Source organism: Salvelinus namaycush, chromosome 6, assembly GCF_016432855.1.
Source record: "Salvelinus namaycush isolate Seneca chromosome 6, SaNama_1.0, whole genome shotgun sequence".
In the NCBI taxonomy this organism is placed as follows: Eukaryota; Metazoa; Chordata; class Actinopteri; order Salmoniformes; family Salmonidae; genus Salvelinus; species Salvelinus namaycush.
The window spans coordinates 45,584,374-45,608,440 of NC_052312.1; the positions used below are offsets into that span (position 1 = coordinate 45,584,374).

The 24,067-nt window shown below is 46.3% G+C and overlaps 1 protein-coding gene across 1 annotated transcript; it reads right to left on the minus strand.

Moving 5' to 3' along the window:
- Positions 1-113: 113 nt before the first annotated feature.
- LOC120049412 (aspartate, glycine, lysine and serine-rich protein-like) lies at positions 114-23,088 on the minus strand. Its single transcript, XM_038995681.1, has 9 exons — positions 22,903-23,088; positions 5,987-6,149; positions 5,019-5,540; positions 4,369-4,518; positions 2,185-2,286; positions 1,280-1,438; positions 974-1,176; positions 673-768; positions 114-334 (listed from the first exon to the last, which is right to left on the minus strand). The coding sequence occupies exons 1-9, from the start codon at positions 23,086-23,088 to the stop codon at positions 164-166; spliced, it is 1,752 nt and encodes a 583-aa protein (XP_038851609.1). The 3' UTR covers positions 114-163.
- Between the last annotated feature and the right edge of the window lie 979 nt (positions 23,089-24,067).

Here is a 24,067-nt window from a genome sequence, read left to right on the forward strand (position 1 = left end):
TACTGTGTTCCGGTGTTTACTGTATGTGCAGATTGCAATTGAACTGAGACTGGACAACTTTTAGGATCTGTCCAGTAGGTAAGTGTGTGTATGGTATGTACATATGTCTCGTAGATGTTGAGTTGAGCTGTGTAAAGATGTGTGTGTATTGATCAGTGTGTGGTTAGATGTGGGCTCCGATGGGGACGCGGGGCAGACACACATAGGCCTGTGGGGTCCTGCTGAGGTTGATGGGGTTGCCGTCCAGGCGAATGTCCTCCAGTGCGTTCCTGATGTAGTTGAAGTCTTTCAGGTTGCAGAACGTGTCCTCGTGTATCATCTGAATGTTGTTGCGCTGGAAAACAAGGCATTGGAAGTCTAAGAAAACACTGCCAAACAACACATTCATCTATGGGCCTTAAAACAACGAACTAATGCTTGTGTGAGATTCTGCACAGGTCTGACACAGTGCTGGAGAAAAGTATAGTTTATATATACAACAATTTGCCCTAATAACTGAGACTGATGGCAGAGAATTGGCCAGAATGTTTTGAAACAGCTTGCAGATAGAGGGGATACTGTTGTCAGTTGAGCAAAAACCCCTCTAGTCACCACCAGTGTACAGTATGGAGGTAATCCTATAGTTCCCAGATCACCCACAAGAGGGCAGTAATGAGGCAGGAGTGCAGGTACCTGTAGGTGCAGAGAGCGCAGGCTGTCCGGTAGGGGCACAGGGATGTGGTCGATGTGGTTGTCTGTTAGGTACAGGTACAGCAGACCCGTCATGTCCTAAACAAAACACATTGTTTACATTTAGAGTGGAGTCCTTTATGCCAGACAGTCTCTCCATACATCCCTGTTTTTGTTTCATCCCAGCACTCACACCTGATTCAACTCATCAAGGGCTTGGTGATTAGTCCAATAGGGGAATCAAATGTGATAATGCTGGGAAAAAGCAAATACATTGTTTGTGATCCTTGTCAGACCTACATACCTTGAAAGCCTCTTTGTGGATGCCTGTGGCGCCAATGTTGTTGTGGCTGGCGTCGATGAGGGTCATCACGGGTGGAAGGGCAGGCAGCTGTGACACTCCGTTCTCACGGAGCACCAGCTCCTCCAGCACGGGCAGGCCGGAGAACGCATCATCAGCGATGGATGCAATCTCGTTGGCGGTCAAGTCGATCCTCTTCAGCTTGTCTGTAAGAGAGAGACGGTAAAGTACTCAGACTGTTCCACGTGGTTTCATTAATTGAAACAGCAGGAAATCTCACGGGCTGTGCCTTTAACATGTGACACCTACTCATCTGAGCGAAGTCGCCCTTGTTGATCTTGGTGATGTGGTTGTAGCGGGCGTAGAAGTGAGTGGTCTCTTTGGGGAGAGGCGGCACGCTGGTCAGCTTCACATCATCACAGTAGACAGAACCACCCAGACAGGTGCACAGCAGGCAGGTAGGCATACCTGGGACAGACAGACAGGACAAGGAAGAAAGATGGAGGTAGGCGATACATTTGAGAGAACAGTTGATAGGTCTGAGATGTTGTGTGATGAAGTTTAGGCCACCAGCCTTCGATGCAGTAACAATGGGTTTGTAGAATGGTGGAGACGTGTACTCAGTGTTGATATGATTTGTTTGTTTTACCTCTTGCATCAAGAAATGTTGTCAAGTCTGGATTGGACGCAGCTTTTGATGTGACAAAGGTGTGCACATTATGAGGGTTGTTGCTGAGGTGCTATGGTTGAGGTGTAGTGCATTACCAATGTTAGACATATTGTGTAAATGGTGTTCGGGACAGGTTATAACACAGACGTTAGGAGAAGATGACGATAACAGATGTTACAGACTCATATCGTAGAGCAACTTGATAGTAAACACATGATACAGACAGACACATGATAGTGTTTGTGACAGGTAAGGACAAGACATAAGTTGTGTAACGGACATTACAGATACATATGGCTTCAACACAGTTTGTGATCAGTTTTAACAGGATGCACATACGATTCAATAACCCCATTCAATCAAAACCAGGGTTTCTGGGGTGAAATGAAAGAGACAACTCGTATAAAGATATGAGAAAATAGGTTTCAATATGGGAATGTGATAGACCCCATATACTGTATAGTGAAGTAGAATAGACCCTATAACCCCAGAAGCCTGGTTACAGGTTTTGATTGAATAGTTAGAGTTTGTGCTGGATACTGACCTTTAATGTCCAAGTCAACCTCTGGCAACCCAGAGCCCCCTGAGCCTACTGTACCTCCAGACTCCTGAGGGGTTTTCGGAGTAGTCAGGAGCAGTTCCTCCTCTTGTTAGAGATAGAGATGAGGTGTTAAAGAGACAGGTTGGAAACAGCATGGACAGTGACACGACAACAAGTGCTGTTTGCCACGGTGAAGTCACAAATAGCAAGGGAGTTATGTTGTTGTCGTTGTTTATGACACATTTAACTGATTAAATTAGGTAATAGTTAAATGGAATCTTGGGAATGGATTGTGAGAGTTAATCAAATGATGTTATGTTGGTATATGTTTAATATAAATACAGTTGAAGTCGGAAGTTTACATACACTAAGGTTGGAGTCATTAAAACTTGTTTTTCAACCGCTCCACAAATTTCTTGTTAATTAACAAACTATTATTTTGGCAAGTTGGTTAGGACATCTACTTTGTGCATGACACAATTCATTTTTCCAACAATTGTTTACAGACAGATTATTTCACTGTATCTCAATTCCAGTGGGTCAGAAGTTTACATACACTAAGTTGACTGTGCCTTTAAACAGCTTGGAAAATTCCAGAAAATTATATCATGGTTTTAGAAGCTTCTGATAGGCTAGTTGACATAATTTGAGTCAATTGGAGGTGTACCTGTGGATGTATTTTAAGGCCTACCTTCAAACTCAGTGCCTCTTTGCTTGACATCATGGGAAAATCAATTATAAATCAGCCAAGACATCAGAAAAACAATTGTAGACCTCCACAAGTCTGGTTCATCATTTGGAGCAATTTCCAATCGCCTGAAGGTACCACGTTCATCTCTACAAACAAAAGTAGGCAAGTATAAACACCATGGGACCACGCAGCTGCTCAGGAAGGAGATGCTTTCTGTCTCCTAGAGATGAACGCACTTTGGTGCGAAAAGTGCAAATCAATCCCAGAACAACAGCAAAGGACCTTGTGAAGATGCTGAAGGAAACAGGTACAAAAGTATCTATATCCACAGTAAAACGAGTCCTATATCGAACATAACCTGAAAGGCCGCTCAGTAAGGAAGAAGCCACTGCTCCAAAACCGCCATAAAAAAAGCCAGACTACAGTTTGCAACTGCACATGGGGACAAAGATCATACTTTTTGGAGAAATGTCCTCTGATCTGAGGAAACAAAAATATAACTGTTTGGCCATAATGACCATCGTTATGTTTGGAGGAAAAAGAGGGAGGCTCTGCACGGGGGTGGCAGCATCATGTTGTGGGGGTGCTTTGCTGAAGGAGGGACTGGTGCACTTCACAAAATATATGGCATCATGAGAAGGAAAATGATGTGGATATATTGAAGCAACATGTCAAGACATCAGTCAGGAAGTTAAAGCTTGGTCGCAAATGGGTCTTCCAAATGGACAATGACCCTAAGCATACCTTCAAAGTTGTGGCAAAATGGCTTAAGGACAACAAAGTCAAGGTATTGGAGTGGCCATCACAAAGCCCTGACCTCAATCCTATAGAAAATTTGTGGGCAGAACTGAAAAAGCTTGTGCGAGCAAGGAGGCCTAAAAACCTGACTCCGTTACACCAGCTTTGTCAGGAGGAATGGGCCAAAATTCACCCAACTTATTGTGGGAAGCTCGTGGAAGGCTACGCAAAACATTTGACCCAAGTTAAACAATTGAAAGGCAATGCTACCAAATACTAATTGAGTGTAAGTAAACTTCTGACCCACTGGGAATGTGATGAAAGAAATAAAAGCTGAAATAAATACATTTCTACTATTATTCTGACATTTCACATTCTTAAAATAAAGTGGTGATCTTAACTCACCTAAAACAGGGAATTTTTACTAGGATTAAATGTCAGGAATTGTGAAAAACTGAGTTTAAATGTATTTGGCTAAGGTGTATGTAAACTTCCGACTTTAACTGTAGGTATATTGGAACAGTGTTCTTAGCTGGAATTGGAGATTCATACTTGTCAACCACAACTCCTTTGAAAAGCATCTCTTGACCAGATTATTTGGTCACCTTCTCCTGTCCAAATATGGACATGGCAGCAGAGCATGCTTTCTGCTCAAAGTTTTCGGGACCTTTACCCCTGTTATCCTTACACATATGATACAATGGGTTGATACCATAGAGATCTGTTTTCTTATTATTTCTTTATTTGTTGGTACTTACCTTCAGGGTCAGGGATTAATGTGACCTCTGACCCACCAGAGTAGGAGCCTCCAGACCCTGAGGCCAATGAGGTGCCAGAGGCCCCAGACTCCCCAGAAGCACCCGATGCCTCCTGGGGGGTAGTGTCAGGAATGAGGTGCAGCTCCTCCTCTTATTAGAGCCAAGGGGAGGGGTTAGGAGACAGGTTAGTGCTTCTCATGGGATGGGATGGACTGTCAATCAACAATCATTCAATCAGACAATCAATCAATCATTCTCAAACATGGTTCGACAGTGGGTTATGTTGACAATGATTAGGAACTTATGGTAAGTAATGCAATGACAATGGTAGGACAATGAGTGACGTTTACAATGACAATGGTAGGACAATGAGTGATGTTTACAATGACAATGATACTGTAAGTGACAAACAATTACACAGGGTTTACAATGACGACAAGTAGCAAGTCACAAGAAAGCATTATCAATCCACATTTAACCAGCACAAAGCAGTTAAATGAAAAGGCAAATTTAGAAATGCAATGAAATCCCATATAGTCTTAGTGTATCAATCAGTGCTTGGAACTGTACTAGGTTCACAAGGCCACTATAGGCCCAACCAACTATCTGTATACTTATACAGTGTAGTCTGTATAAGTATAGGTACTGACCTCCAGATATAATTATTATTCCTGAGTCCCCGGAACCTCCAGAACCTCCGCAACCCTCAGCACTGGAACCCAATATGACCCCGGAACCCCATGAGCCTATGAGGGTGCCGGAACCTCCAGAGCCCCGGGAACCAATATCCCCGGAACCCCCAGAGCCTCCAGAACCAAGATCCCCAGAGCCTCCAGAACCAAGGTCCCCAGAACCCCCAGAGCGTCCAGAACCAAGGTCCCCGGAACCCACAGAGCCTCCGGATCCAAGGTCCCCGGAACCCACAGAGTCTCCGGAACCAAGGACCCTGGAACCCCCAGAACCAAGATCCCCAGAACCTGCTGAACTAATTTCCCTGGAACCCCCTGAGCCTCCAGAAACCAAAAGGTCCCCAGAACCGGAAGCCAAAAGGTCTCCGGAACTCCCAGAACCTCCGGAAACCCCAGAGCCACCGGAACCTCCAGAACCCGCGGAACCCCCAAAGTCCCCGGAGATATGAAGAATGTCAATGGGACTCAGGCGCAGCTCCTCCTCTTGTTAGAGACAAGATTAGGTGTTAGAAGAGACAGGTTAGAGCACAGTGGACCATGATTCAGTTTAGGGCTAGTGAGTCATGTTTACAATGATGATTAGGTGACATTACAAAAAGTTAATGAGATTTATGGTTGAGTACCACACATTTAACTAATGTCAGACAGTTAAATGGAACTCATGCATTTGGAAATGATGAAGGATGATTGTAAAAAGGGGTCGATTTGCATGGGTAGGCGTTAAGAGGAAAGGTTGTGTGTTATGTATCACTGTCAGTACTGGACACATACCTTCATCTCCCTGTGTGTATGGGCTCATAGTGTGAGGTGACAGAGTGGATGTGCTGTGGGTGTGTATAACTAATATACACCCTCCCTGTGTGTATGGGTTCATAGTGTGAGGTGACACGGTGTATGTGCTGTGAGTGTGTGTATGTGTGTATACAGACCTCCCTGTGCGTCGGGGCCCATGAGTACCCCAGACCCCCCTGAGCCTTGGGGGATGAGCTGGGGTCTTAGGGGCAACTCGTCCTCCTCTTCCTCCTCCAGTGATGCAGGGCCCCCAGGGCCAGGGTAGTTGTAATCTGGTGGGGCCAGTGTGCCAATCTCTATCTGTGGGAAAGACAGTGACAGAGGGAGTCAATGCTAATGCAGGAGGTGCGCCACCAGAGAGCGCCAGAGAACACCAGAGAGCGCCAGAGACCACCAGAGAGCGCCAGAGAGCGCCAGAGACCACCAGAGAGCGCCAGAGACCACAAGAGAGAGCCAGAGACCGCCAGAGAGCGCCAGAGACCACCAGAGACCACCAGAGAGCGCCAGAGACCACCAGAGAGCGCCAGAGACTACCAGAGAGCGCCAGAGACCACAAGAGAGAGCCAGAGACCGCCAGAGAGAGCCTGAGAGCGCCAGAGACCACCAGAGAGCGCCAGAGACCACCAGAGACCACCAGAGAGCGCCAGAGACTACCAGAGACCACCAGAGAGCGCCAGAGACCACCAGAGAGCGCCAGAGACCACCAGAGACCACCAGAGAGCGCCAGAGACCACCAGAGACCACCAGAGAGCGCCAGAGACCACCAGAGACCACCAGAGAGCGCCAGAGACCACCAAAGACCACCAGAGACCACCAAAGACCACCAGAGACCACCAGAGACCACCAAAGACCACCAGAGAGCGCCAGAGACCACCAGAGACCACCAGAGAGCGCCAGAGAGAGCCAGAGACCACCAGAGAGTGCCAGAGACCACCAGAGACCGCCAGAGGGCGCCAGTGAGCGCCAGAGAACACCAGAGAGCGCCAGAGACCACCAGAGAGCGCCAGAGAGCGCCAGAGACCACCAGAGAGCGCCAGAGACCACAAGAGAGAGCCAGAGACCGCCAGAGAGCGCCAGAGACCACCAGAGACCACCAGAGAGCGCCAGAGACCACCAGAGAGCGCCAGAGAGCGCCAGAGACTACCAGAGAGCGCCAGAGACCACAAGAGAGAGCCAGAGACCGCCAGAGAGAGCCTGAGAGCGCCAGAGACCACCAGAGAGCGCCAGAGACCACCAGAGACCACCAGAGAGCGCCAGAGACCACCAGAGACCACCAGAGAGCGCCAGAGACCACCAGAGAGCGCCAGAGACCACCAGAGACCACCAGAGAGCGCCAGAGACCACCAGAGACCACCAGAGAGCGCCAGAGACCACCAGAGACCACCAGAGAGCGCCAGAGACCACCAGAGAGCGCCAGAGACCACCAAAGACCACCAGAGACCACCAAAGACCACCAGAGACCACCAGAGACCACCAAAGACCACCAGAGAGCGCCAGAGACCACCAGAGACCACCAGAGAGCGCCAGAGAGCGCCAGAGACCACCAGAGAGCGCCAGAGAGCGCCAGAGAGAGCCAGAGACCACCAGAGAGTGCCAGAGACCACCAGAGAGCGCCAGAGAGCGCCAGAGACCACCAGAGAGCGCCAGAGACCACCAGAGACCGCCAGAGGGCGCCAGTGAGCGCCAGAGATTACCAGAGAGCAGTAGCCTCACTTACCGAGTAGCAGGAGGCTTCAAAAGCCAACTGTCGCTCATGGACTGGAAGCTCTACGTCTTTTGGTCCAGCCGTGCAGAGTGTGAAGTACTGATTTTGAGTTCAATATCAGTAATCATCTCATCAGTACCAAATTTATGTCACAGGACAACGTTATGTATGACCATGCTGGTAATAAAGGCAATAAAGCTTAACAGCGACCAAACAAGAATGAAATATTTGGATACAACACGAGTAGCTAAAGAGTGCCCAGGAAAAGGACCAGGGACATGAGGACTTCTGGACATCCTGACTTCTACCGTTCAGAGAGAATAGAAGATCCAGAGACAGTTATAGTATCAGTCATTCACAGGTGTAGCTTAACAGGGGCACCTGCTATGCTGTTTCACCTCTACCATTTATATACAGATGACTGGAGAAGCAACCAGGAACGGAGACACATCATTGTGTATGCAGATGACTCAGTCATGATAAACCTCCTAAATGATCATAACACTGGTAATGGCCAAGTAGTGGAAGACTTGGTGTATTGCTTCATATCTACAGGTGAATGTTGAAAAAACATTGAGGACATGAATATTGATTTGAGGAAGACCCTCAAGGGTTGTCCTCCCCCCAAAAATCCCAGCCAGGAATTGGAAAATGTGGATACAAATACAAATTTCGGACCACAAACTGAGATGAGAGAAGAATACAAGTGCAATCTGGGTAAAGGCACAACAGAAAGTGTTTTTAGTGGGGAAACTCCACCTACCAACCAAGTAAACAAGACTATTCTCACCCTGTTTTATAGATATTTTATTACAGATTTCTCACTGTTACCACATTCTCCATGGTCTGTTGGTTTGTAAACATAACTGTAAAATGTTTGGTCAAAAATTAACAGGATAGTGAGCATCAGTTCAAACATCACAGGTGTGACACAAACCAACTTTTCGCCACTATACAATAGGAACGTCCTCTAAAAATTAAACATAATTTTCATTAAAGGGGAAGTTCAGTATTTTACAATTTAATGTAAGACACTTCCTCACCCTAAAAGTAGTCTATGGACCAGGGGAAACCATAATCCATGTTTAAAAAAGATACATGTAAAGACCTTTTCTGTGTGACGAACCATTCGACAACTTGTAAAATACCGAGCTTCCCCTTTAACTGACTCTTGTGGGTCTTCAACTTGGGGACTGCATAACCTGCACAGTAGGCTTACCTATGGCAGTGGTGTCTTGGTAGGATGCTCTGTGACAATTAATTCCTGGGTCAAGTGACAGGATATACTCATAGGGGTCACATTCAGACAGTACATACAAACCGAAAAATGGAAGAATCCGTTGCAAATGGAGAAGTTAGAAAGGCTACAGTGTGAAAATGTTGGAAACATGTCAAACCTGACCCAGTTGAAATTGACTATGACAAATTGTAAAGAGGAATTATGCCATTTATGAGCAGTTTGTGTGTTTCATGTGGAATGATGACCACAGCAGGTGTTTGGTTTGTTTAGAAAGCAAATAAACAGTCACACTACATGGTAGTCCTACATCTAAAGAAAATCTCCTAAACTCAGTCACATCTTATCCTGTTGACCTTTCACCTCTCCATGTTCTCACACTCCTCAGAACCCAATGAGGAGTGTGTGTGTGTCAGAATGTCAAAGCATTTCGGCTGAAATTGAACAAACAGATGTCCGAAATATGCAATGCCAAGAGGACATTTTAAAATCCTAATGGCAGACTTTCCAGAGGCGGTCTTTGGCTGTAAGAGGGCCCCCATAGTATGTTCTGATAGTGCCTCACAGCAAAGCACCACGTACTCATTGTTTTAATACCAGTTATGATATCAACTGCAACTGCATCTATCTACTGTGCTTTAAGCCATACATCTCACCTCCTAAACTGATGAACATAATGCAAAACTTACAACACAGCTACATGTTCCTATGTTATGTAATGTGGAAGGGAGGGGTAAGAACTGTCATTCTTGTTTGTTTGTTTGATGTTATGTCTGGCCTATGTCACCTGACCACAGTGCATTTTCTTGCACGTAAAGCAAATATCTGAAAATCAGACAATAAAGAAATATCTACTCTCAACTAATGTTAAGAATGTGATAGACACTTCAAGGGGTACCTGCCTTCATTGTCCTTGCTATTCAGCAAACCACCATAGTAATTCCATGCAGTTCTATTATTAGCCACACAGGGGCGCTAAAACCCCACAATGTGCAAAAGGTAATTGACTCTCTTACACCCATGGGCTGATTCTATCTTCCAAAAGAGGGAATGGTCCTTGTGGAACCAAGAGACACATGGTAGCTGCAAAAATGCATATTTCACTCCACCAATTTCACTCCACCAATGTTGAGAGAAGCTGTCCATCGACTTACATTCCAAGTCAGGCAGATTCCTAACCTGAGGTAGCCTGAGACTTACCTAAAGGCAACTTACCACAAAGTGTATGTTGCTGTATAATGAAATTCCTAAAAGTAGATACACATTTATATGCAAGGAAAGGCATGTACAGTAAAATGGGGACGTTTGTAAACGTAGCCACGTAGAACGGCTATGAAATTGAAAATGCACGTCTTGAGAGTTTGGCAGTGGCAGAGTTTACGAGACAACAAGGTAGGCCTTTGAGTAGTCTTGCACAGAGTTAGTTTGCTTGCTGCTGATGCCCCTCCTCCTCCCCCAAAAAGCAAACATCCAAACTCGGGGGAAATGAGAGGCGAAAGCTTGGCTACCCCAAAAAAAAAACAACTCTGGGAAACAACGTGGAAATACAAAATGTGCAGAGAGAGAGTTTTGAAGTTCCATAATGTGAAATAGAGGAGCTGATTTGAGGCATACAGATCACTCTTGCTCACTCACAAACATTATTTTCTGGTCTATCTCACCAATGCATCTCTTTAGAAACTTCACAACTCTAGAGAGATCTTTGCATAATACCATCACTCTTCCAAACCAAGCTGTGACACCCTAAAACACGTCACAAAACCAACCAAGGAATCCCATTTACCACAAAGTCCTAGCCTCACAGAATGGTTTATATGTTAGGTCATTGTCAGAGTGTATACCACATATGATCACCCATTTGGATGTAGTTTATTTTCACAGATAAAACCAGTAAGTTAAAACAATGTGCAGGAAGCGGCTAAATGGGTTTGTCTAGGAGTCTTCTAGTTGTCAGACAATATCAGGCTTGTTTAGGACCAAGAAGATATACAATGGAACCCAAAACCGGCAAATGGAATGAATCACTTTAGAATATGTGTATTGGTACTCCATGCACATAGGAGTGAAGTGGTATGTTGGAAAGTGCTTCTTGACATATAAACAAGAATTTTAAACAAATACAGTGCATTCGGGAAGTATTCGTACCCCTTCCGTTGTTTCACATTTTGTTACGTTACAGCCCTATTCTAAAAAAATTCTCATCTATCTATACACAATACCCCATAATGAATTTTTTTTGGGGGGTGTGGAATTTTTAGCAAATGTATATTTAAAAAAAATCTGAAAATACCTTATTTACATAAGTATTCAGACCCTTTGCTATGAGACTCGAAATTGAGCTCAGGAGCATCCTGTTTCCATTGATCATCCTTTGAGATGTTTCTACAATTTGATTGGAGTCCACGTGTGGTAAATTCAATTGATTGGACATGATTTGGAAAGGCACACACCTGTCTATATAAGGTCCCACAGTTGACAGTGCATGTCATAGCAAAAACCAAGCCATGATGTCGAAGGAATTGTCCATAGAGCTCCGAGACAGGATTGTGTCACGGCACAGATCTGGGGAAGGGTACCAAAAAATGTCTGCAGCATTGAAGGTCCCCAAGAATACAGTGGCCTCCATCATTCTTAAATGGGAGAAGTTTGGAACCACCAAGACTCTTCCTAGAGCTGGCCAAACTGAGCAATCGGGGGAGAAGGGCCTTGGTCAGGGAGGTGACTAAGAATCCGATGGTCACTCTGACAGAACTCCAGAGTTCCTCTGTGGAGATGGGAGAACAACCACCAATCACCAATCAGGCCTTTATGGTAGTGGCCAGACGGAAGCCACTTCTCAGTAAAAGGTACATGACAGCCCTCTTGGAGTTTGTCAAAAGGGACCTGAAGACTCTCAGACCATGAGAAACAACATTCTCTGGTCTGATGAAACCAAGAATGAACTATTTGGCCTGAATGCCAAGCGTCAATACTGGAGGAAACCTGGCACCATCCCTACGTTGAAGCATGGTGGTGGCAGCATCATGCTGTGGGGATGTTTTTCAGTGTCAGTGACTGGGAGACTAGTCAGGATTGAGGGAAAGATGAATGGAGAAAAGTACAGAGAGATCCTTGATGACAACCTGCTCCAGAGCGCTCAGGACCTCAGACAGACGCATGGTTTCACCTTCCAACAGGACAACAACCCTAAGCACACAGCCAAGACAACGCGGGAGTGGCTTCGGAACAAGTCTCTGAATGTCCTTGAGTGGCCCAGCTAAAGCCCGGACCTGAACCCGATCGAACATCTCTGGAGAGACCTAAAAATAGCTGTGCAGCAACGCTCCCCATCCAACCTGACAGAGCTTGAGACGATCTTCAGAGAAGAATGGGAGAAACTCCCCAAATACAGGTGTGCCAAGCTTGTAGCGTCATACCCAAGAAGACCCGAGGCTGTAATCACTGACAAAGGTGCTTCAACAAAGTATTGAGTAAAGGGTCTGAATACTTATCTAAATGTGATAATTATATATTTTTAATAAGTTAGCAAAAAATTATAAAAACCTGTTTTTGCTTTGTCATTATGGGGTATTGTGTGTAGATTCATGAGGGAAAAACTATTTAATCCATTTTAGAATAAGGCCATAACATAACAAAATGTGGAAAAAGTCAAGGGGTCTGATTACTTTCCGAACGCACTGTATGGGTTCAATGGCAGGCATATGGGACTGTACACACATGTACATCTGTATACATACGTTCCATCTGCCTTTGTGTAATGTTCTGTGTGTCTTTTTCAGGGCCCACTGCCCCTCTCTACAAAGGCCAACTTCGCTCAATGATGTCTTCATGATAACACAAGATACATTGCAGCCACACTGCAAAACATGTCAATCTTACGTAGATTTTTCTGTTGTATTGAGATAAGGAAGTAAACATGACTTGTTTTGAGTTTCTCTCACTCACCCAGAAAATGCATTTACTTTTTTGGTTGATTTTGCTTCCCCAGGAAATACAAGATAATTCAGACTTGTTTCAATCCTGCCAGTGCACTAAAATAATTTACCTTGGTAAGACATCAAGTTAATGCATTCTAATGGTAAGAAATACAATATCTAGGTAAGATCAAAACATTTTGCAGAGCGCTTGTTTACAATATGTTGTCCATTGAAAGGCTTTCTGCTATAAAGCTTGGTGACCTAGTTACACGTGATGAAGGACTTAAACACTTGCTTAGCTCCCTGGGCTCACGTTTAGGGTTTAGCTAAGTGGGCTAATAGGGACTTGTGGTGCCCAGATGACCAGGGTTCAGCATGCGTGACCTATAAGTTGATGAAAACACTAATCCCTGTCCATGTGCAGCAACTGCCAATCACAAGGTCATAGGTCACCTGAGCGATCAGAGGTACACGTCTGTTTGTTTTCAAAGCAACAGCACAGACTTTAATTTGAGAAATAGCCGAAACAATGGCAAAGTTGTCATGTTTTATGATATAATAAATAAAATGCATATGCAATGATTGTATTTAAAAAAATTACTTCTGGATCTTACGTGGAATTGCAGTATAGATCAGACCGCTAAAATATTTAAAAAGTAAAATTTGAGATGAGCTTGATTTAACTTGAAATTTGAACTTTTGGGACTATTCTATTTGTTATATTGTAACGGAAAAACTAAATGAAGTGCAGCTCAAGTATTTGAAAGTATTTTCCATACCTGGCTGTATTTGACCCAGGTCTGGTATTAACATCTTTAAGGACACCACTACAGGCTAATAACAATCAGATATAAACAGAATAAAGCTACGGATTTTTACTACATAACTTCACTTGTTTTCCAGGAGTGGCCCCTAGCACCGTCTCTAAAGCTGCTATTCTGAAGCTGCTTAGAGGTACCATTTAAATAGACCAAAGAGAGCATTACAAGCTTCTATTCGCATGTTGCTGATGCAATGTGACCTGTGACCTATTCACAACAGACACATACTTTACAGTGCTCTAAACCAAGTCAGCTCCTGTTCTAGAAGTGTCTGCAAAGAGCTTTAAATGCACCAGATCAGTAACTCTGGCCTTGGATTACAGTTTACAGGAGAAAGGTTTGACGCTTCTTAGGGTTAGGGTTAGAGGAGCTGCAGAATAAAGAAAGGCAACAGAGAGCTGGAAAGAGAAAGCAGAGATCATCATTGAGTCTCCTCTGACTTGGTGAGGGAGGACTCCTTCCAGTCTGCATGATCCCCTTTCCCACTCTACATCCTTATTCCTAAATCTGCCCTCTCACGCTTCAGTAGCCTACTGTATCAAGGGTAAGCGCTGCCACACACTAACAAATATTCTATAATCTCACTGAAAATGTTAATCATGTGAGAGCGATCTAGAATATATTTTCCCCAGCACACACACCACTGAAGAGAAGGTCTGAAGGGAACTGCTGGAGTTTTTCCTGTCTTCTATCTACACTATTGTCAAGGGTTTGTTTTCTACTGTATCAGTTTCTCTTTACCCTGAATCATTCCAAGGCTTTTGGATTACATGCACTATACTCCCTCTGTCCTGTTTATACTGAGAAGAAGAGTTTGAATTTGGACAATGTAAATGAGATGTAATTAGCTGTAATTGCTAGAAATTAAATTTGGTAATTTAACAGATGTGATTATCCAAAACAATACACACACACACACACACACACACACACACACACACACACACACACACACACACACACACACACACACACACACACACACACACACACACACACACACACACACACACACACACACACACACACACACACACACACACAATGCATTAACATCACCTTCCTCCATCAAACTGAGCCATTAGAACATTCTCTGAGATTGCACATTGATACACCAGCAGACTAATGAAAGACTACAACATTGTTTTGTACACAGATCCCTCATGTCATAATAGCCAAATGTGCATTGGATTGTGGGACTGACTTGGATGGTGGCATACCACATCGGGTTCAGTTTAAATGGTTTGGCTCAAGGGGAACTAGTCGAAAATCTGATCCCGCTGTTTAGCCTCATGCCAGCCTGACATCGTTTTGGCATCGTGTCTTTGTTACAAAAGAAAATAAACAGGAACATTGGCTGAAATGGGCTGTTTTAGTGTTCTCTGTCCAAACCGGCATTGCAGACTAGTTGCATCACATCCAACTTGGGCCGTTGAAGGCTACTTCTGGCATGGACAGCGCTCTCTCTGCTCACTCTCCTCTTTCCGCCATTTTGTACTCATTTGGGTGCTTTTATTGTTCAGATTGTTTAATGTCCGACAGAACCCTCTGGCCCACTTGAAACCCTTTGGGTTCTGGCTAGCACAGAGCAGTTTGGCCCATTTTAGCATGCCGATGTCAGACCTGGGCCAAATATGGGTTAGAAATGAACTTAACAACAAGGGCTATAATATCCTTTGCCACATAGGCCATCAGTATCTACAGGCTACTGTAGAAGGTACTAACACCTCTCACAAACAGCAACGCCACTCACAAACAGCAACGCCCCTCATTTACTTTGACCCATACTTGCCATACTAGTTCCATGTCTAATCTAGCTACATTCCTATCCTAACTGTATCCCTTCCCCAGCCCTTTATGAATACATTGTATGCATGTGAGTTGAAAGGCTCGAACCCTGCAGCTGTATTTATTTATTTTATTTTTATTTAACATTTATTTAACTAGGCAAGTCAGTTAAGAACAAATTCTTATTAACAATGACGGCCTACCCCGGCCAAACCCGGACGACGCTGGGCCAATTGTGCGCCGCCCTATGGGACTCCCAATCACGGCCGGATATGATACAGCTGTATTGCTCAATGCATACATTTCAATCTAAACCCCCCCCCCTACCCCCCCCCCCCCCCCCCCCCAGCCCCCCCACAGTGTCTCCTGACCCCTCCTGTCTCAGCCTCCAGTATTTATGCTGCAGTAGTTTATGTGTCGGGGGGCTAGGGTCAATCTGTTATATCTGGAGTACTTCTCCTGTCTTATCCGGTGTCCTGTGTGAATTTAAGTATGCTCTCTCTAACTCTCTCTTTCTCTCTTTCTTTCTCTCTCTCAGAGGACCTGAGCCCTAGGACCATGCCTCAGGACTACCTGGCATGATGACTCCTTGCTGTCCCCAGTCCACCTGGCCGTGCTGCTGCTCCAGTTTCAACTGGTCATTTATGAACATTTGAACATATTGGCCATGTTCTGTTATAATCTCCACCCGGCACAGCCAGAAGAGGACTGGCCACCCCTCATAGCCTGGTTCCTCTCTAGGTTTCTTCCTTGGTTTTGGCCTTTCTAGGGAGTTTTTCCTAGCCGCCGTGCTTCTACACCTGCATTGCTTGCTGTTTGGGGTTTTAGGCTGGGTTTCTGTACAGCACTTTGAGATATCAGCTGATGTAAGAAGGGCTATATAAATACATTTGATTTGATTTGATTGTAGCTAAGGAAAAATGTTCACTGAGCCCATCAAGTCATGTCTACAGACACAGCAATTGCAGTATTTGACTCCGAATGCTACACGGCTGTAATAGCCCTAGATGTAATCTAATAATCAGAGTTGAGAAGCATGGAACCTCTAATCTCACCCAACTCAAAACTCAACTTCTCCCTTCAACCATTGCTCTTCATAGAAGAGTTAATTAGATGTCTCTCAAAAATGTTCAAGACTCCCTAGTTTCAGTCCATGCATACAGTACTATCCATCAGTGCCAATCAATCCTTGAAGGAGAGTGAACGAGTGCAGTTTGGAGAGAAGGGGGAGGAAAGGGATACATGGAATTGGGCCAATGTCACGACTTCAGCCGAAGTTGGCTCCCCTGCCTGTTCGGGCGGTGCTCGGCGGTCATCGTCACCGGCCTACTAGCCGCCACCGATCCCTTTTTCGTTGTCTGTTTGTTTTGTCTTATTAGTTGCACCTGTGTCTATTTGTGTGCTTGATGGGCTTCCTTATTTAAAGTACGTTTACCCGCCCTTGTTTTGTGCGGGATTATTCTTGTGTTACGTGTGTGCGTTATTTAGGTGTGTTCGTGTTCTAGACCTGGTACCCTGTGTTTTGGGTGGTCCATTTATTTCCGCGCCCTGTGTTGTGGGCTTGCTTTTGTGCCGTATTAAAGTGCACTTTTCCCTGTGGAACTCTCTGCTCTCTGCGCCTGATTCTTCCTCACACACCTAGTCCCGCGTGATAGCCAAAGTGACAAGTTGTCAGGGTTGTGTGCGGAGAATATTCGGAGTCAAACGCAGGACACAGGTGTTGAGCGAAACCACAGTGTTTTACTCAAAATTAAGGCAAAATTCCACAAATGGAAATAAACAGATACATACACGTATCAACCACAACCACTAACGCACAAACAATCACGGACAAAACAGAAATGAAAGCCAGAGGGTTAAATAGGGAACATGATGGGGGAATTGAAACCAGGTGTGTATAATACAGACAAAACAAAACGGAACTGAAAAATGGATCGATGGTGACTAGAAAGCCGGTGACGTCGACCGCCGAACACCACCCGAACAAGGAGAAGGGCCGACTTCGGCGGAAGTCGTGACAGTACCCCTCCCCTGACGCGCGGCTCCAGCAGCGCGACGACACCGGCCTCGGGGACGACCCGGAGGGCGAGGTGCAGGGCGATCCGGGTGGAGACGGTGAAACTCTTGTAACATGGACGGATCTAGAATGTCCTCCACCGGTATCCAGCATCTCTCCTCCGGACCGTACCCCTCCCACTCCACGAGGTACTGAAGGCCCCTCGCCCGACGTCTAGAATCCATGATGGCCCTTACGATATACGCCGGGACCCCCTCGATGTCAAGAGGGGGCGGAGGGACCTCCCGCACCTCAGACTGCTGGAGCGGACCAGCCACCACCGGCCTGAGGAGAGACACATGGAACGAGGGATTAATACGGTAATCAGGGGGGAGTTGTAACCTATAACAAACCTCGTTCAGTCTCCTCAGGACTTTAAATGGCCCCACAAACCGCGGACCCAGCTTCCGGCAGGGCAGGTGAAGGGGTAGGTTTCGGGTCGAGAGCCAGACCCGATCCCCCGGTGCATACACCGGGGCCTCACTGCGGTGGCGGTCGGCACTCGCCTTTTGTCTCCTGATGGCCCGTTGTAACCGCACATGGGCAGCGTTCCAAGTCTCCTCTGAGTGCCGAAACCATTCATCCACCGCAGGAGCCTCAATCTGGCTCTGATGCCATGGTGCCAGGACCGGCTGGTAACCTAGCACACACTGAAACGGTGATAGGTTGGTAGAGGAGTGGCGGAGGGAGTTTTGGGCCATCTCCGCCCAGGGGATGTAAGCTGCCCACTCCCCCGGCCGGTCCTGGCAATAGGACCTCAGAAACCTACCCACATCCTAGTTGACTCTTTCCACCTGCCCGTTGCTCTCGGGGTGGAAACCTGAGGTAAGGCTGACCGAGATCCCCAGGCGTTCCATAAACGCCCTCCAGACTCTAGACGTAAATTGGGGACCCCGATCAGAAACTATATCCTCAGGCACCCCGTAGTGCCGGAATACGTGGGTGAACAGAGCCTCCGCAGTTTGTAGAGCCGTAGGGAGACCGGGCAAAGGAAGGAGACGGCAGGACTTAGAAAACCGATCCACAACGACCAGGATCGTGGTGTTACCCTGCGACGGGGGAAGATCCGTCACAAAATCGACCGATAGGTGTGACCACGGTCGCTGTGGAACGGGAAGGGGTTGTAATTTCCCTCTGGGCAGATGTCTAGGTGCCTTGCACTGTGCACATACCGAACAGGAGGACACATAAACCCGCACGTCCTTAGCTAAAGTGGGCCACCAGTACTTCCCAGCAAGGCAGCGCACCGTCCGACCGATACCAGGATGACCAGAGGAGGGTGACGTATGAGCCCAACAGATCAAACGATCGCGGACATCAAACGGAACGTACATACGCCCAGCTGGACAGTCAGGTGGAATGGGCTCTGAACGTGACGCCCGTTCGATGTCCGCGTCCACCTCCCATACCACCGGTGCCACCAGGCGAGAGGCTGGAATGATGGGAGTGGGATCTGAGGACCTCTCCTCTGTATCATACAGCCGGGACAGTGCGTCTGCCTTAACGTTCTGGGAACCTGGTTTGTAGGAAAGGGTGAAATCAAAACGGGTGAAAAACATGGCCCACCTTGCCTGGCGAGGGTTCATTCTCCTCGCCGCCCGGATGTACTCCAGATTGCGGTGGTCAGTCCAAATGAGAAAAGGGTGTCTTGCCCCCTCAAGCCAATGTCTCCACGCTTTCAGAGCCATGACAACAGCCAGCAACTCCCGGTCCCCCACATCATAGTTTCGCTCCGCCGGGCTGAGCTTCTTCGAAAAGAATGCACAGGGGCGGAGCTTTAGTGGCGTACCCGAGCGCTGAGACAGCACAGCCCCTATCCCCGCCTCGGACGCGTCCACCTCAACTATGAATGCTAAGGAAGGATCAGGATGAGCCAGCACGGGAGCTGAGGTAAACAGAGCCTTCAGCTGACCAAACGCCCTGTCCGCCCCAGCTGTCCACTGCAGTCGCACCGGTCCTCCCTTCAGCAGTGAGGTAATGGGAGCCGCTACCTGACCAAAACCCCGGATAAATCTCCGGTAGTAGTTGGCAAACCCTAAAAACCGCTGCACTTCCTTTACCGTGGTTGGAGTCGGCCAATTACGCACGGCTGAAATGCGGTCATTCTCCATCTCTACCCCTGACGCTGAAAAGCGGTACCCTAGGAAGGAGATGGACTGTTGGAAGAACAGACATTTCTCAGCCTTGACGTACAGGTCATGCTCCAACAGTCGACCAAGCACCCTGCGCACTAGGGACACATGCTCGGCGCGTGTAGCGGAATATATTAGAATGTCATCTATATACACCACTACACCCTGACCGTGCAGGTCCCTAAAGATCTCATCCACAAAGGATTGGAAGACTGATGGAGCATTCATTAACCCGTACGGCATGACGAGGTACTCATAATGCCCAGAAGTGGTGCTAAATGCTGTCTTCCACTCATCTCCCCCCTTGATACGCACCAGGTTGTAAGCGCTCCTGAGGTCCAATTTTGTGAAGAAGCGCGCCCCGTGTAATGACTCGGTCATACTCGCTATAAGTGGTAGCGGGTAACTGTATTTTACCGTGATCTTATTTAATCCGCGATAATCAATACACGGGCGCAAACCTCCATCCTTCTTCTTCACAAAAAAGAAACTCGAGGAGACAGGTGAGATGGAAGGCCGAATGTATCCCTGTCCCAGAGATTCGGTGACATATGTCTCCATAGCCACCGTCTCCTCCTGTGACAGAGGATACACGTGACTCCTGGGAAGTGTAACGTCTACCAAGAGATCTATCACACAATCCCCCGGTCGATGGGGTGGTAATTGAGTCGCCTTCTTCTTACAGAAGGCGAGTGCCAAATCAGCATATTCGGGAGGAATGTGCATGGTGGAAACCTGGTTTGGACTTTCCACCGTAGTGGCACCTAAGGAAACACCTACACACCTCCCTGAACACTGACAGGACCATCCCTTGAGAGCCCTCTGTTGCCACGAAATAATCGGATCATGAGAGGCCAACCAGGGAAGACCCAACACAACAGGAAACGCAGGAGAGTCGATCAGGAAGAGACTAATTCTCTCCTCGTGATCCCCCTGCGTTCTCATAGCGATGGGCGCTGTGACCTCCCCAACCAGCCCCGACCCCAAAGGACGACTATCTAAGGCATGTACAGGGAAGGGAACATCAACCGGAATAATAGGGATCCCTAAGCTATGAGCCAAAGAGCGGTCAATAAAGTTCCCAGCTGCGCCTGAATCTACTAGCGCCTTATGCTGGGGATGTGGGGAAAACTCAGGAAATTCTATAGATAACCACATGTGTGCAACAGAAGGCTCTGGGTGAGTTATGTGCCTACTCACCTGAGACGACCCACCAGTGCTCCGCCTGCTACCTCGACTTCCAGGAGAAACACCCCAGCACCGGACAGCAGTGTGCCCTCTGCGTCCACAGTTGGTACATGGAGTGGTTCCCCCTCCGGTCTCCCTCCTAGCAGCCCCTCCCAACTCCATAGGGGTTGGATCCAAGGAGCTGGGTAATGGAATGGGCGGACCCCGATCTAGACGCCCGCGGGTGGCCAACAGGTTATCCAGCCGGATAGATAAATCCACCAGCTGGTCCAGGTTGAGAGTGGTGTCCCTGCAGGCTAGCTCCCTACGAACGTCCTCTCGTAGACTACACCTGTAATGATCGATCAGGGCCCGCTCATTCCATCCCGCACCAGCGGCCAGAGTACGGAAGTCCAAGGCGAAATCTTGAGCGCTCCTCATCCCCTGTCTTAGATGGAACAATCGCTCTCCCGCCGCTCTCCCTTCAGGTGGATGATCAAAGACTGCCCGGAAGCGGCGAGAGAAGTCATCATAGTTATCCAGGGTAGATCCCTCTCTTCCCCAGATGGCGTTGGCCCACTCCAGGGCTTTACCAGTCAGACAGGAGATGAGGGCGCCCACCCTCTTGTGTCCCGAAGGGGACGGATGAACAGATGCCAGGTATAGCTCCAGCTGTAGGAGGAAACCCTGACACCCGGCTGCTGTTCCGTCATACGCTCCTGGGAGCGAGAGCCGAATTCCACTGGTTCCGACCGGTGGAGGGATGGATGGTGGTGTAGGTTGAGGTGCGGGTATTGGTGCTGAGGTATGATTTACTGGGAGACCTCCTCTCTCCCATCTGTCCATAGTTTGCAGCACGCGATCCATGGCTGTCCCTAAACTATGCAACATGGTCGCGTGCTGTTGAACCTGCTCCTCTACTGGGAGAGAAGGGCTGGCTGCGCCTGCTGACTCCATTTGAAGTTGGTCCGTGATTCTGTCAGGGTTGTGTGCGGAGAATATTCGGAGTCAAACGCAGGACACAGGTGTTGAGCGAAACCACAGTGTTTTACTCAAAATTAAGGCAAAATTCCACAAATGGAAATAAACAGATACATACACGTATCAACCACAACCACTAACGCACAAACAATCACGGACAAAACAGAAATGAAAGCCAGAGGGTTAAATAGGGAACATGATGGGGGAATTGAAACCAGGTGTGTATAATACAGACAAAACAAAACGAAACTGAAAAATGGATCGATGGTGACTAGAAAGCCGGTGACGTCGACCGCCGCACACCACCCGAACAAGGAGAAGGGCCGACTTCGGCGGAAGTCGTGACACAAGTGTTGAAAACTACAGTCAGCTATGAGCATTCAAACTAATAAGCAGGAAACTTTTGAGGTTCTATCTGACATTTTGGTCCCAAAAAATTATATTCACAAAGAGTTGCTCTTTAAGTGGTCTTTCACAAGTAAATTTACAATATAATACAAAAATCTGAAAGTTCTATCAGCGCAAACAGCTGTTCATTTGGTGCTATAAAGTTCAATATGCAATCCAATCACACAATGCTGGGTTGTCAATCAAAAATAATTGTATGTGACTGTATACTTATTGAGTCATGAAAGAGGAAGACATCACAAAACAGTTCTGAGATCTGGGACTTGAAAATACAAATGATCTCAAAACGATACATTTTGCAGATAAAAACATATAGTCCCAAGTCCTTGGGTATTGAACTCTTCCAATGATTCAGTAATGCAGATTCCATCATCGAGGCTCAGGATACTATAGGGTGTGCGCCATAATAAGTCCCCATCAACGAATTAACACACCATCTTCCACAAGATAGAATGTCAATGCTTTATCCACCAATTTACATGGCACTTTGACATTGACGTCTGAGTCGGGAAATGGAGCTAGCAAAGTGCAGGCAATATCAACCAAGGCAAAACAGTACTGTGATACGTACAATCTACAAAATTCTAAGTAATACATTCACCTTCAAAACATAGGATGTCTATGATGTGAGATTCCTTCCTCTGTCACTGACCTGTCATAACTGAGTCAGTGTAAGCTATAGTAAGTAATCTGCTAGTTTCTTTCATCTATTGTACCGATTAGTGATTGCTTCAAGGACGTGTGGATAGAGGGATACATTCTTAGAATGTTCAAACGGGGTCGGAGGTCAAATCTCAGCATCTCTGTCACCCATCCCTCCAATTTCCCCCCAGTATCTTACCTGAGGTTCATCAATAGTCAGTCCATCTTCATAATCATAGACATCCCGATTCTCCAAATTCAAGTTTTCTAGATCCACATCATAGTTGGAGCTGTCGTACGAGTCTAATCCCACCTGCCGGGCAAATCTGGGGTTGGCCACCACTGCTTTGAGGACGAAGAGTCCCAATATGAGGCTCGCCAACATCCTCATAGTCCACCTGGAAACACAGGACACGAGAGATATGTCAACCAAGCACTGAACACAGAGAGTGAGATCATGAACCCTGAACCCAACCTGAACACTGATAAAGAAACATTTGATGAAGCGTTCATAGTACACAAAGAAGACATATTGATTAAACCTTCAGTATATTTTATTTTACTGAGGAAAAGGGATTTTTATATTTTTTTTACTGAGGCTTAGATTCAAACATTAGCATAATCTTATGAACCAACCATAAGAAAGTAGTGGGCATTTACACTACCAGTCCAAATTTTGAACACCTACTCATTAAAGGGTTTTTCTTAATTTTTTACTTTTTACGATGTTCTACATAGTAGAATCATAGTGAAGACATCACCACTATGAAATAACACATATTGAATAATGTAATAACCCAAAAAGTGTTAAACAAATCAAAATATATTTTATATTTGAGATTCTTCAAATAGCCACCCTTTGCCTTGATGACAGCTTTGCACATTCTTGACATTCTCTCAACCAGCTTTATGAGGTAGTCACCTGGAATGCATTTCAATTAACAGGTGTGCCTTCTTAAAAGTTAATTTGTGGAATTTCTTCTTAATGCGTTTGAGCATATACAGAAGTTAGCCCTATTTGGTAAAAGACCAAGTCCATATTATGGCAAGAACAGCTCAAATAAGCAAAGATAAATGACAGTCCATCAATACTTTAAAACATGAAGGTCAGTCAATACGGAACATTTCAAGAACTTTGAAAGTTTCTTCAAGTGTAGTCGCAAAAACCATCAAGCGCTGTGATGAAACTGGCTCTCATGAGGACCAGCACAGGAATTGAAGACCCAGAGTTACCTCTGCTGCAGAGAATGAGTTCATTAGAGTTATCAGCCTCCAATGAACAAATTGCAGTCCAAATAAATGCTTCACAGAGTTCAAGTAACAGACACATCTCAACATCAACTGTTCAGAGGAGACTGCGTGAA